The following is a 15,192-nucleotide window of genomic DNA, read 5'->3' as shown; positions in this document are numbered from 1 at the left end:
TCAGTTGGTGAATGCTCACCCAAGCCAGCACCCTAGTGGCCAGGAGCACCACCAGAAACTTCAGGGTGACGGCTTTGAGGGGGCATAGGAGTGGGTTAAAATACAAGCTCTACATTCGTGTTTCACAAATGTAGAGACCACTGGCCTCCAATACAATTAAGTATGAACTCATGAGATTCCCAGCAGCCTGAGATCTGTGTGTTCCAGTGAATCACAGGTGTTAGCAATTGTGTGCTACCATTCTGTACACCATTTTTTGATCCATGTATGCAGAAGCATGACTCTCGTACCCACAAAACTGGAACAAGGAATATGCCGATCGGCCCTGGGAGTGTTATCTGTTACAGAATAAACTGATGTTGTTATGATGTTGGTAGTCTCTAGATCGCATTTACTGCAGCAAAGAGAAAGCAGCAGCCAGAGAGGGGGAGCCCTGGCTTCTTTCTGCTACTTGAACCAGACAGGCTCACTCGCCAGCAAAAAGCAGCTGCCGTTGCAAATTGGGCTGCCAGGGCAGCCCGAGAAGCAAAACGCATCCCTCAAAAAACTCTGCCCAGGGCCACTGCCCCTATGTCATCCCCACGCGACACCACTGAGGTGAAGCCATGATGTGCACTGACTCTGTGCATAGTGGAAGTAAGCATGCAGAACTTTGCATCACACCCAGCTCTCAGCACATGTCCACCTTTCACAACACCATAAGATACACATCTGAAGGAGCTGGGAGTCACAGCATAATGCGATGCCACTCTAAGGTCACCTTCCTCCTTTCAAATCTCTCCTGGAAACCTGGCTTTTCCACAAACCTAAACTCTCATAGAGAGACGCGGGTGGCGCTGTGGGTAAAACCTCAGTGCCTAGGACTTGCCGATTGTCAGGTCGGCGGTTCGAATCCCCGCGGCGGGGTGCGCTCCCGTTGCTCGGTCCCAGCTCCTGCCAACCTAGCAGTTCGAAAGGCCCCCGGCCTCTTAAGCGAGATGGGCGCGCAACCCCAGAGTCGGACACGACTGGCCCGTACGGGCAGGGGTACCTTTACCTTTAAACTCTCATCCCAGCTGAAACAAAGCCTAGAAGGCCACAACATGCATTTGCTCTCCCCTCCTTCATTTCTTCCATGGCCTATTTTTTCTCCGCTCATTGCATGGTGCTCTCCTACCATTGCAGTTTAATGCTGTAAGCTCTTTGCAGATGGGATCCAGGTCTTAATTATTAAATGCCATTAAAAGCATCATGTATGCTGCTGCTGCTGCTGCAGTAGCCTGCAGCCAGCCACATGCCTCATTTTACACGGAATCCAACTCATCTGGCTGGATCCACATCATGTCAGCATGAGGTCTCTGAAGGGAAACGGCAAGAGGCTTGTCAGAGCTATATACTGAGAACAGGGATCAAGCATTAGCTGGTATCCAATGAGATCAAGCCATGCCAAGGGCTGAAAGCCACATTGAAGTCAGAACCTAGGACAAGTATTGTCTATACGAAGAAACAATGGCATTGTGTTAGCAGGGGTAGGGGAGGGAAATCTCAGATCCGGGGGCAAAATGTGGCCCTCCAAGCCTCTCTATTTGGCCCTCAGAACCTTCCCAGGCCACCCTCCCCCTAAGCAGATATAATGCCATTAAACAAATCTATTGCTGAAGTCACACTTGGAATACTATATACAATTCTGGTTTCCACCCCTCTAAAAGGATATTGTAGAGTTGGAAAAGGTTCAGAAAAAGGACAACCAAATTACTATGCAGATGGAGCAGCACCCTATAAGGAAAGGTTGCAGCTCCTGGGACTTTCTAGTTTAGGGAAAGGTTGAATAAGGGGCAACATGATAGAAATTTTTAAAATTATGTGTGGCAGGGGAAAAGCGGATAGAGAAAAGTCTTTCTTCCTCTCATGTAACATTGGAACTTGGGTGGTGTTCGAAGAGGATTAGACCTCTTGCTTGTCTGGATGGGTAACAGAAAAGGGTGGGCAAGTTTGTCTAGAATCTAGTGCACTGTACAAAGATAAAATTCACATTTGTTGCTCAGTTCACTTTGGCTCTGGCCCCACCCACAGCAGACATGTGGCCCCTAAAAGGTTGCCCAGAAAGGAATGTGGCCCTCTGGATGAAAAAGGTTTCCTATCTCTGTTTCCCTGCCCTACTGAATTCAATGGGACTTACTTCCAGGAAAGCATGGTTAGGATTTCAGCCTAAACTGCTATATAGGAAGGTTACCATTGCCAAGTCTAACCTCCATTACGTTGGCTACAATGAACTGTGATAGCTCCATGTATGCTTCCCCGAGTTTGTTAGACAGAGGTTGGGTTACAAATCTGAGGTGGCATCACTTGTGTTTCTGAATGTCTGTTAGCTACACAAGAACTGGAAACAACAGACTTGCCTCTAAGTTAGTCCCAATATTGCTTCTGAAAGATGTTCAGGGTCCAGCAACTCTTCTGCTGCAGCCTATACACCAGAAAATGTCACCGTGCACAGCTTAGAAGTGCTTCCAGACACAGGGTTCCAATTCTGCCTGTTCCCTGAAGTGGGAGACTGTTCACTGTCCCAACTTCAGAAGGCATGGCCTTTTTGGAGCGTAAGCATCTTCCTGGAATGGAAAGGACATAGCCCAGTGGACAGAGCTGTCTTCTCCCTTTCCCCAGTCCCTCATAGTCACCACACATCCCTTCTCTCAATTCTCCTATTTCCTTTTTTCTCCTTCTGTAGAAAGCAAAAGATGAGCAGCTTTTCCACAGGAGGAAGCATACTATGGCTCCTTTTAGAGACTTGGCATTCTGTACCACAATAAATTGTTCATGGACAATAGATACTACAGCACAGCATGTAATAGGATGCTGACTTACAAATAAAAATGATGTGTTCATTGATTCATTTACATACCACCCAACATCCTCCAGTTAGGATTTCAGGGTGGGTACAATGACTTGTTGGGACGCGGGTGGCGCTGTGGGTTAAACCACAGAGCCTAGAACTTGCCGATCAGAAGGTCGGCGGTTCGAATCCCCGCGACGGGGGTGAGCTCCCGTTGCTCGGGTCCCTGCTAATGCCAACCTAGCAGTTCGAAAGCACGTCAGAGTGCAAGTAGATAAATAGGTACCGCTCCGGAGGGAAGGTAAACGGCATTTCCATGCGCTGCTCTGGTTTGCCATGCTGGTCACATGACCCGGAAGCTGTACACCAGCTCCCTCGGCCAGTAAAGCGAGATAAGCACCGCAACCCCAGAGTCATCCGCAACTGGACCTAATGGTCAGGGGTCCCTTTACCTTCACCTTACAATGACTTGTACAAGTTACAATAACAGACAAAGCTGCTTAAAACTTTCAAGTTCACGTGTATGTGTGCGCAGATGATTTTTTTGGCCAAGGCCAAAAGGTCTGCAACGCAACCGCCAGGGAAGCCTATTTAGGGAGGGTATAAATAGCAAACATAATAATAATATTCCAAAACCAGGGCCAACAATGCTGACAAAGCCCTTTCCACTTGTTAAGTTACAAACTTCTACAGGTACCCACCTTACTTCTGTGATTTCAAGCCGCTTTGGAGTTTAATATTGTATTTCAATTGTTGTAACCCACCCTGGGACCTTAAAGTAAAGGGTGGGCAATTAATAATGAAATAAAGAATAAAGAGGTATCTGTAGGAAGCACTAAAGTACACTCCATCAGATACTCTGGTCTACAAAAGCCATAATTGTGAACCACCCCGTGATCTATGGGTATAAGGCTATAAACAAAGTTAATAATGAATACATAATTAATACACCACAGTATTTCCATACATATAAAGCACATCCAATACACACTTAAAGCACATGATTCCCACACACACACACACACGCAAACACGGAATCCTGCAAACTTTAGTTTAAAGGTACTGGGAATTGCAACTCTAGGAGGTGGTGGGAACTATGGTTCCAGGATTGTTGCGGAGGGAGTCAGTGCTTTAAATGTACGGTGTGGATCCTACCCGAAGTCCTGCAGGTTCCCCGAGAACTGTTGTATAGCAAGAACAACCAACCTAGGTACCGCCACCCCAGAGTTCTTTCCATGGAAGGAGTTTTTCTACAGGCAAAAGATTTAACTCCCTCTCCAACTGTTTCACTTGTTGTTTCCTGGGAGAATGGAAAAATGTATATTTACCTGGCCACGGCCCTTTAAAAGCTACAAATACAGCAAATGGTAAGTATAGGGCACTTAAGAATGTATTATTTGGACAATCAGAACAACATTTGGTATTACTATTTATTATATATCTTTTTCTGGGGGGAGGAGCTCCACCAAACCAGATTATGGGCCTCAAATTGGTTTCACTAGGAGTTGCATTATAGCAGATAACCTCAAGAATGAAGAAGACAGTGTGCCTACTTGGCTCTGCAGGGTGTAAAAAAAGTCTAGTGCAACAGGGTCATTTCCACTATAAGGTGGAAGAAAACCACCCTTATGAGCTGTGCACCCCTGCCCCAAATACCATCCTATTCTGTGGAAAACTCAGTGTTCCCACTACAGCAGGAGATGCCAACTATTTGGGGCCAGTGGGAACATCTGGAACCTTGAGAAATGGCAGTGAGCAGCAGACCCCAAAATGGCTGCAGTGGGGGAAAGGTGTGGCATAATATAAAATGGCTGCCAAAACACAAAATTGTGCCCCTGTGCGCATACACACAATCAGCCATTCCTTGAACGGGCAAAAGGCACTTACAGAGAGAGCAAGAGAGAGGGCCTCTCTGAAACTCTCCTCTGTTCAGGACAGATGGATTGATGGCTTCCACTTCAGACATCAAGATAAATGTTGGTGTGCTTAAAGAGACATTTGGTGTAAGAGGCTGAGCCAGTCCCAGCAAAAAGAAAAAACCAACAATCTCTTGAGCATTGGGAATTTTTGAAGCGGTATTTACAAAGACCTTCTGTGGGCATCATGGGTGGGGGGGGTAATGGCACGCACCCTGCTGCCCGCTGGAGACCCTTGCCCTACAGGGAAGGGTCTCAACTTTATAACAGCTTAGGGCACAATCCTAAACGCATCAGTCCTGCTGAATTCAATGGTGCTTACTCCCAGGTATGTGGGGTTTGTATTGCAGCCTTATCTGAAACATTTTGAGCATTGTGGTTCATTCCACCCTTCCTGGAATTATCCATGCAATTCCATCTAAGTTGACCACGTTATCTGAAGCCTGAACTAGTCCTTCCCTATTCATGAAGGTTTCTTGGAGTTCCAGGCTTCCACCCATCACATTAAAAACAACAACAACAAAACAACAACAACAACATATCCTTCCTAGGGGTGAGGGACTGTAGCACTCCCAATCCTACCGGACCATACAACTCCCCTCACCTTTGACCACTAGCCATACTGGTTGAGAGGAATTGAGTCCAACAACATCTGGGGGGCACCAGGTTCCCACCTGCATCCAGGGAACATGAGTATTGCTGCATCAGACCAGAGGCCGGTCCTGTCTAGCACCCTGCCTCCCACAGCAGCCAACCAGAAGGGCAGGGTGACGGCACAGCCAATCTTCCCATATTTCATCATGTAGTTAAGAGTCAGACCAGCACCATTTGGGGAATTTAACTGCATAGCCAGGGAGGGGCAGTTGCATGCCTTCAATGACAGATGCAGAATCTCTACAGCAAGGTGGGGGGGGGGGGAGAGAAGGATTTAAAGATGCAGTACAACAGGCAGGGAGGGTCCCTGCATAACATTCACAACCAGCAATGAGACCCACATATTTGTAAATACACTTGTAGTGCACTTCAGAAAACAAGCACACAAAGATCTTCTTTGGTGAGCATGTCCACAAAATTCCTCTTCTTCATGAGTAACTGCAGAGAACTCCTTTAGCTAATCCGTTTTTCCTCTGCTTACAGATAAAACCCCCAGCAGTTACACACCACATCACTTGTCCACAATTTGCACTATTAGAGGACCAGAAAAGCTACTACCGATATACTTGACAGCATTTGGAACCCCCTGTGAAATAAAAATAAATACAACGTGGTGAACACACAGCATGTCATATTGAAATAGCACTGATCTCAATCATAGCATCAGTCATAAATTCATACTACTATACTTTTCCTTCCAGATAAATCAAGTTAAACCCCAATAGAGATAGTTCACTTGGCGCAACATACAAAGCGATCCCCCATACATACCACTTTGTACTTAAATGCAGAAAAACATTCTCAAATATATAAATGTTGACCTCTGCATTTCCACACCTTTAGGAACAGCTCAATCAGAACTACTGAATTTCTTAGCAATAGGAATGGGGGTTACAAAGCACATAAGAGTAAGCCATATTCTGATCTGTTAATGTGCCTGAGAATGCTCAATTACCTTCTCTCCCCCAAAATTAACTTCATGTAAGAAACAAAGCAATCTGCCATCAAGCTCAGCATTTTCTGCAGGAGCTGGAAGTGCCTCTCCAGGATTTCAGAAGGGGTCTCTTCCCAGGCCAACCTAGAGATACTGAGGACTGAACCAGGCTTCTTTGGCAAGCAATGCAGATGCACCAAGACCTTCCCTTAGAGAATCACACGTGCTAAGTTTATTGCAGGGATGGGTCAAGTATTTGGTCCACTTAAGTTTTATTACAACGCCTGTGCCCTCTAATGTGTTAAAAGCAGGACTGCATGCTCATGGCAATCTAGATTAAGTTAAATTTGAATGCATAGTCACGGCAATACACAAATGCCTTCCTGAATGAGATTAAAGCCCACTTAATACCGTATACTGGAGACGGCAGGCAAAAGCCACTTCAGATTTACGGAGAACTTTCCAAAGTCTCACTTGAATGACTGGACAAGTCCACAATGACATAATATAACCGAACATTTTAATCATCACTTCATTTAACCTATTTCACGCAAGAAAAACAAATTATCTAAATTTGTATTTAAAACTTTTGCTACTCGTTTAAGTTTGTACAGTTCATGTATTTCATAGTTGTCATCTTTTATATATTGAAGGCAGAATAAAATGACATCAAAATCTACCTACTATGCATTTTTTGCTTGAATCCCAGTATACCAGCGGACACTAAGCAATATGCTAGAAATTGGCCAGTTGCCCACTTTGGCCAGGGGGCTACTATTCCATCCAGCCCATTCCCTGCTTTAAAGTAGCTTAGACTACAGAACTAGAAATGGTGTTAACGCAAAATGCCTACAATCAGAATTGTGCCTCCTACATGGTTGGCCTAGCAAAAAACCTCTGAACTGCCAGGCATTTATTTGGTGATTTGCAAGTTCTAATCTAGGTCCTGCCACCAAGTTCATTTACAGTGGAAACTGAAGGCTTGAGCGTATCCTCCAATCCCAGATGCAATGGACTATTTTGGCTGCTGTTGTTTTTAACACGCTTCAACCCAATCCATCATATTACTGTTCTGTGGCCCTACATAAACACCTTGCAGAAAGACGGCTTAGCAATGACCTGCTGCCCTGTGGACAAAGGGGGGGGGGCATTTCTGCCTCCAGTACGCACAAGTAAGGCAGCTAAGATACAGAAAGTGTTAGAAGCAGCCTACCATGAACCTTTGAGGCTTTGCCAGCAAATTGGTCCCAGAGCCCTCCAAACCATATATAAGCATGCAGCTATTTCAATAGAATTAAGACACTGTACAGTACTGTTTTAACAGAGTTACCTAGTATATAAGAGAACATCAAAGGAGGACAGCCAACCCAATTGAAGCATATCACATAACGGGTTCAATAAGGATTTTTTTAGGGGGGGGAGAGCCACCAACCTTCTTAGATTGCAGGCACAAGCAAAGTATTAGCAATAGGTTATTCCCATTTCTTCTGTATGCATATTAAGAATGTACTGTAGAGTTTTTACAATGTTTAGAAGGGTTTAGGACCAGAATGGCCGCCATTCTGCGCCAAGAAACCTACACGGCTATTTTTCAGAGGGATGGGGGTGGGGAGGAAGACAAGTAATCGACTGCAGCAGCCCAAGGGGAATTGAGGTTTCTTGGCATTTCAAGCGCCACGCACACAAAATGGAGGCAAACGGGTCCATATATATAAAATCAGCTTGATATGGCTCATACTACAGCTACTTACTTTGCACAAACAGGTATAGAAAACCACAAAAGCTTGAGTGTGCCACAAAGAGGAATTTTCACAGAGAACCTGCACTACCTAATGAGGTGTCTGTGCGACTTGCTCATTTCTATGATGGCCAGTCAAGGACATACGGTCGTCTTCACAAGGCGGTGGTGATGCAGACAAGAAATGCAGAAGACTGGATGGAAGATGGGAGCAAGCAGAAGGGAAGCCAATGACAGGTTCTCCATTGCAAGCCAAGTCCAGAAACCACAAGGTACCAGACAGCCATGGCCCTTTTGCATGGAATTAAACTGCGTTAGGACGGTTGTTTCCAAAGCTTTCCCCAGTTCCAAACTAGAAACTTAAGACTTGGCATGACTTGAATTTCTAAAGTTCGCAGAAGTGACCTGCTTTGTTAGTTTGGGATATTCTTTTTAATTATTGTTATAATATGTTCATAAAAATTTTAAAATATACGCTACTGCATCTGGATTCTGACTACACAAGAGGAAACAAGGAACACCTAGATGTGGAGGAGGAGGAAGAAGAGGAAAGCCAAGCATCCGTCTGCTTCTTCCAAGCTATGCCAAGGTCCAAAGCCAAGCTCTAAATCAGCCGAGACGCCCATGCAGCGTCTAGTCTTAACAGGCACTGCAGGGTTTTATGAGTAGGAAGTGCAGGGTTGGTGCTCCAAAGGCTGTTTGCAAAGTAGGTCTGGGCTTCCTCCTACTAGTTAAAGAGAAGCACCACAGGTTAAGTAAGGAGGTGGCAGACAGGCTTTTGGAAACCCTCCATTTTTTTACAGTAAAGCCACCCTTAGGCAGCAATCACCGCCACCAGCTGCCTGCACAAAGGAGAGACTTCAAGAACCAACAGCACTCCTCCTCCCTAGGAAGACTAGGAGAAAAGGGATGCATTCCTCTTTTACCACTCCCATAGCGGATGCATTTTAAAACAAACTTTCACCCAGCCCAGAAAACGGCCACAGGCCTTTTGCTCGCAAAGTCAAGAAGCCGCAAAAAAAAAGGAGCAAGAGGCATTTTCGTTGGCCCAGGGAAAGAGCGCGCACGCAAGAGGAAAACTTCAGGACGAACCGGCCGCCCTCCTCACCAGGCAGCCCAGCCTTTCCCCCCTCCGAGCCCGCAGACCTTGGCCAACGCAAGGGAAGGCTCATCCCCGACGGGGCTCCCCCCCCCCAAAAAAAACCCCTACCTCTTCCTCGAGGCTGTTGCTGCTGTGCTCATTCTCCTTGGGCAGGTTGCTCATGGTGGGTGCAGGGCAAGTCCGAGGAAAGCAAGGCAGGGGGGCTCGCGTGCTGGTCCTGGGCGGCTGCCTCGCTTTCTTCCTTTCCTTTGCGCCTCCTCCTCCTTCTTCTCCCCCCTTCTTTTATCCTCCCCTCAGAGGGGAGCAGAGAGGGCGAGGGTCTGCCTTAAGCGGGGATAAGGTGGGGCAGGTGCCTGGTGCGAGCCGGGGACGCGGGGGGACGCAGGTAGGTGCCCGAGGGGTGTCTGAGGGCAAGGAAGGGGTCCCGACGTGCGCTGGTGCTGTGCAGGTGGGCGCGGGGGGAAGTGCGGCTTATTTGACGCGCCCCAGGCTCACATCCAGCTGGCTCGCGCCGCCGGCCAATGAGCGGCGAAGGGGGCCAACGAGCTGCAGCTGCTGCCGGGCCCCGCGCAGCCCGCGCTCCTCGCCTCAGCTCTTCGATTGCGCGCACCCACAGGGAGCGCCCGGCCCGGCCGGGGCGGGGCGGGGCCGCCAGCCCAGCCCCTCGCCCTGCATCACCGTCGCCAGGGGAACTCGCCAGCCAATCCCCGCCGCCGCCGCCGGCTGCAAACTTTCTTCGGCCCTCGACGGGTGTCCATTTTTCCCTCCCCCCCCGTCTCTCTTTGCTCCTTCCTCCGCGAAACTTTTTAAACTTTGATGAACTCGCCCGATTGAACTTTCTTAAAGGGCTCGCGCGCGCTTCTTTCTTCCTCCCCCTCCCGTCTCCTCAGAGGGGTTTCCTTTCCCCGAGGGGGCGAGCCAAGTGCCCCCTCCCGGCGTTGGGGACCCCCTCAGGTGGGCAGGTAGCCTGGGTGCCAACTTGAATACAATATGCGGGGGCGGGTGTGCAGGGAAGCCCCGCCCCGCATAATCGATCACAAGACGCGGCACAGGAACACCGTTTGATTGGCACATCAACTTTGCGAGGGCAGCCCCGTCAAATATTTTATTGGGGGTGGGTGGGAGCGAGGCCCCTAAGAATTGGCGCCTAGGGCAAGCAGGCAGTTCTCCTGTGCAAAGCGCTTTGCAGACGGCCAGTCCGTACCAAGTGAGGGCCGTCAGGGCTTTGGGGCAGACCGTCTAAGACGCGCCCCCCAAACATCCACACCCATCAGTCGAACAAAGAGAAGAAAGACGCACCCCGCGCCCTCCCCAAAAGGCGACAGCGGCAAAACGCGTTTTAAAGTAACGCAAAGCAAATGCCGTCTAAAGAGCAGCCCACTCCCCCGCTCTAAGAGTATTTCAATGTCTAAATTAAAATCACTTGGCTTCTGATGGTAGGAGCTGAGGGAGCAGGACGGGACAAGGGACTCTTCTGGGTTTTTTTCGGGGTGGAGGCAGAGAACCGTCCTTTCCCAGGGTTCCGGCGGGCATTTTTAGCTAGCCGCTCCCCAACCCTATTTGAGAGAGCGGATTTACAGGCGCCCCGAGAACCTCCCCCCGCCCAAGGAAGTTGGAGGGCGCCCTTCTCCCCCGCATCCCGTCGAATTTTTTAATGTACATGTTAGAATTCGAACTTTTAAATTTACATATTAGAATTGAACCATACGCTGAGAATTTAAAATACGCAGAGAATTAAATGTAAAGCAATAAGGCTGCGTAAAATCAATAATAATAATAATAATACGTGTGTACATGGGCGTAGCAGGGGGCGCACACCGTCTTTCTCCAATGTTTTGTTCGAGGGCCGCCCGAGGACGAGGGACCCAAATGCTGCAGCGAAATGAGGGGCGAGGTGGGAGGCGCAGAGACGACATGGACCAAACTTGTGTTTAGGGAGCTTGTAGAATCATAGAATCGAAGGGACCCCGAGGGTCATCTAGTCCCTGCAACTCAGAAATCTCAACTAAATCATCCACGACAGGTGGCCATCCAACCTGGGGGAAAACTAGGGTTTAAATCACCACTCAGCCACGAAGCGCACTGGGGTGTGTCTGTGTGACCTTGTTGTCAGTCACTCCCTCCCTTTCAGCCTAACCCTAACCTATTTCGTAGGGGGGGATAACCATGTACTACGCCGCCTCCAGCTCCTTGGAGAAAAAGGAAGGCTATAAATGCAACAGAAGTATAAAACTATTAAAAGGCAACTTTTGCAATTGTATTAAATTTGAATTAATTATATGTTTTTGGAAAGCACTAAAAATCAATTGGAATAATAATAATAATAATAATAATAATAATAATAATAATAACAACAACAACAATAATAATAACAATAATAATAACAATAATAATAATAAATAATGCCCAAACGTCGGAAGTGTACAGCGGGCGCCGAAGGCCAACCAGTCCACGCCCCCCGAGCGCCACCCAAATCCCAGATCTCTGGCGGGGCTCATCCTTCCGCCCTTCGCGTCGTTTGACCTGTTCCGTTTACTTAGATGCGTCCGCTCAGGACCCTGCGAAGCATCAAACCTCGTCCGCCCCCCCACCCCCCGGCTGCCTCGACGACGTGTGATGAAGCCCAGGGAGGGAGTTAGGGGTGGGAGGCTCGGGCTTTTCTGAAAGTGCAGTAAACGAGGCGTTGCGTGGAATAGGAGTGGGGGTGGGAAAGGGAGGGGGCTTTCGTACGCCGCCGAATCCGATTCCTCCGTGGGCCGAGGAAGGCGCACGGCGCCCCGCTTCCCCAACTTGGGGATATGTTTCTTTTCGGACCCCTTCATGCAATCAGCGGAATCAAGCAGCACAGCTATTCCTGGATCGCAACTTTTTAGGCTCCGGGGAAAAGGGCCGCGGGAGGGGGGATCGCAGACGTTTGCATGTTCCTCCACGAAAAGAAAGCCAACGAATAACTTTATATAGAAAACATGGCAACAACCAGCTTTTCCCATGAAGTGCTATTTTAAAGCGAGGGACTTTCTTCGTGGGAAAAGCTTTCAGACGTACACATACACACGTATATAATAAATACGTACACGTGGGCTGACATGCCTCAGGCCCGGAGAAACTTTACGCAAACTGCTTGTGAAAACCAGGGCTGGGGAACCAGCGATGGCCCTGCAGATGCTCCCACCAGCCCCACAGCCAGCATGACCAATGGTTAAAGGGGGGAAACCATCCGAGTGGCCGAACTATTTGTTCCCCGAAGCAGATGCTCTGCTTTGTCATCGGCGCTTCGTTGGTGTCAGTGGCTGCCTGCAGCGGTTCCTTGGGAGGAAAGTGAAAGGCACTCTGTACATGCTCAGAAGCACTGCCGTAGTCGCACATGCAGCACCACTACTTGGATGCGAGGATTGTAACTCGCTGTGTCCGCTGCATGTCGGAAAATACTTACTGCGGCCGCCCCACTGACACGGGTAGGATCGCGAGATATAATTTATCTCCCTTGATACAACTTTATTTCTCCATCCCACCCTGCGCCCGCTTAAAGGGATGCATTAGTATTTTCAAAGTTTCCCTCTCCGTTCTTTCGTCTACTTTTTTGTGGAGTGTGGGTCCCCCCCTCGACTTTTGCTTGACGGGGGGCGGGTAAACAGGCGAGAAGGTCGCTGCCATGGTATGCAAAACTTACCGCAGCTTAACCCACGATGCACACAGTGGAGCTTACTTCTGAGTAAATCTGTGGAGGATTGAGTTGTAAATGCTCAACCCAGGTTTTTCCCCCTTCCCAAGGTTTGTGTGCAGTGCCAGATTTAGGTATAAACTAAACAAGCTATAGCTTAGGGCCCCACTCTCTTGGCCCCCCCCCAAAAAAAAAAATATAAAGGAAAAAAACCTGGATGTACATTTGCAAAATATAAGATAAAAAACAAATAAAATAAAACCTACATACAGCAACAGTGTTTTGTTTTGTTTTGTTTTGTTTTGTTTTGTGTTGTGTAGGCGCCTGTGATGTAAGTAATGGGCCCCGCCTGCTCCCTAAAATATCACTGGTTTGCTCATTTCTACATACAGTGGTACCTCCGGTTAAGTACTTAATTCATTCCGGAGGTCTGTTCTTAACCTGAAACTGTTCTTAACCTGAAGCACCACTTTAGCTAATGGGGCCTCCTGCTGCTGCGCCACCGAAGCATGAGTTCTGTTCTCATCCTGAAGCAAAGTTCTTAACCCGAGGTACTATTTCTGGGTTAGCGGAGTCTGTAACCTGAAGCATATGTAACCCGAGGTACCACTGTATAGGGTGCCTACATTCTGCATGGACTGGTTGCATGTGTTTGCATTATTAAGTTTGTTATGAATAAAAAATTATTTTAAGTTAGAGCTTAATAATTATTTCACTATTAATATGCTACTTCTTAATTGTATTTCACTATTAATACACTTCTTAATTGTATTTCAGTTCAACAATTACTTTGATAAAATACATATTTTGTTATGTGCAAATGGCTTTAGATACCTATTAGGTCCATAAATTACCATATAGCATACAGTGGTACCTCGGGTTAAGAACTTAATTCGTTCTGGAGGTCCGTTCTTAACCTGAAACTGTTCTTAACCTGAAGCACCATTTTAGCTAATGGGGCCTCTCGCTGCTGCTGTGCCGCCACTACACGATTTCTGTTCTCATCCTGAAGCAAAGTTCTTAACCCGAGGTAATATTTATGGATTAGCCGAGTCTGTAACCTGAAGCGTATGTAGCCTGAGGTACCACTGTATATTCAACACAAAAAACAGCAACAATTTGTTGTCGACAAAGGACAGCTGGATTTATAAAGGGCCCCATTACCTTCAGTAGCTTAGGGCCTCATCAAACCTAAATCCAGCCCTGTTTGTGTGTGTTGGCAGGAGGGAAATTAGACTACCTGTAGATTCAACTTTAGTACCTACCGGTAATTTCCTGCTGCTGTCAGGAAACATCTTACCTGCGGGGAAAAGGGCTGTAGGGACTCAGAGCTAAGTCCTACTCAGACCAGACCCTTTGGAACCAATGAACCTAAGTTAGTTAGAACCTAACTTCAGCAGTTCTACTCTGAGAAGGACTAGCACTGAATAGCATCCACAGAGGGCTGCCCCCCCCCCCCATGAGGCAAGGTGAGGCGATGGCCTTGGGTGGCAGGATCCACAAGGGAGGTCGATCTGGCCTCTTGCCCACTCTCTTTGGAAGCCCCCCTTGCTGCCTTCACAGTGGCCTCTTGATGAATAGGAGGCACTGCTGGTCTCCCCACCCCACACCTGGAGAGGAAATAGGGGGCCTGCTGCGCTCTGGCACCCACCCGGTGTGATTCTTCTGAGTGGGCCCCTTTTCCCCTGTGACAGCCTTTGATTCCCAGTTCAGTTGCCGGGTAAAGTTGATTTGATCCCCGCTTGTTCCTTCACTCCCCGCTTCTTCCCTGGCAGGGTGTGTGTGTGCCGTTTTGTGATTTGCCTCAGGTGGCAAAATGTCTTGGTCTGGCCCTGCATCCACAGATGGGGTAAAATGCATTTCTGCAGTGCTGGCGAGAGCTTTTCCCCATGCATTAGATTTCAGGACAAAAGGACAAATATTGGGGGAGGGGGACATGACTACTTGTGTGGAGGTGCTTGTCTGCTCAGCATCCCTCTGGTCCACATCTCTCACCCATATAAAGAAATTTGAGTCCACAGGAGAGGTGTGCTTTCCTCTTCATGCTTGTTTGAGGAGGAGGGCTTTTTTCGGGGGGGGGGGGAGGCCGCTTTGCTGCCATAAATCACAGGACAAGACACAAATTTCACCCCTGGCCATTCCTATTACTCCCTTCCCAGAAAGCAAACAGCGTACAGGTAGCTTCTCAGGGAATCCAGACCCGAATGAACTCACCATTAATTTTCCTCCCCACCCTGGTCTTGCCTTTCACTCCCCAGCACAAAACCTAAATGAGAGCAGAGAGATGTTTGATTGTGTGGATTAAGATTTATTGTGTAGCTATGTGCTGTCATTACTGGATGTCCCTGTTAAGTCTACATTGATTCTGGCACAAATCT

General features: G+C 47.9%; 2 protein-coding genes across 5 annotated transcripts in view; one reads left to right on the top strand and one right to left on the bottom strand.

Moving 5' to 3' along the window:
- Positions 1–9,755, bottom strand: part of RBPMS2 (RNA binding protein, mRNA processing factor 2) — a 49,677-nt gene extending 39,922 nt beyond the window's left edge. For 2 of the 4 annotated variants that reach the window (XR_014001874.1, XR_014001875.1), the window contains exon 1: positions 9,262–9,754. Coding sequence is in view for 2 of the 4 variants with exons in the window: in XM_081169267.1 (XP_081025393.1) it covers positions 9,262–9,315 (54 nt within the window). In the remaining 2 variants the exon portion in view is untranslated. Of the gene's footprint in view, positions 1–9,261 lie in introns of all 4 variants that reach the window. The other 2 variants (XM_081169267.1, XM_081169268.1) reach the window with 2 other exon arrangements.
- Positions 1–15,192, top strand: part of LOC308572799 (tigger transposable element-derived protein 1-like) — a 195,349-nt gene that overhangs the window by 80,168 nt on the left and 99,989 nt on the right. The window lies entirely within an intron of this gene.

This window comes from Podarcis bocagei (genome assembly GCF_964188305.1).
Source record: "Podarcis bocagei genome assembly, chromosome: 14".
Taxonomy (NCBI): Eukaryota; Metazoa; Chordata; class Lepidosauria; order Squamata; family Lacertidae; genus Podarcis; species Podarcis bocagei.
The sequence above is the reverse complement of the archived record's forward strand: the minus strand, read 5'-3'. Positions and strand labels throughout refer to the sequence as shown.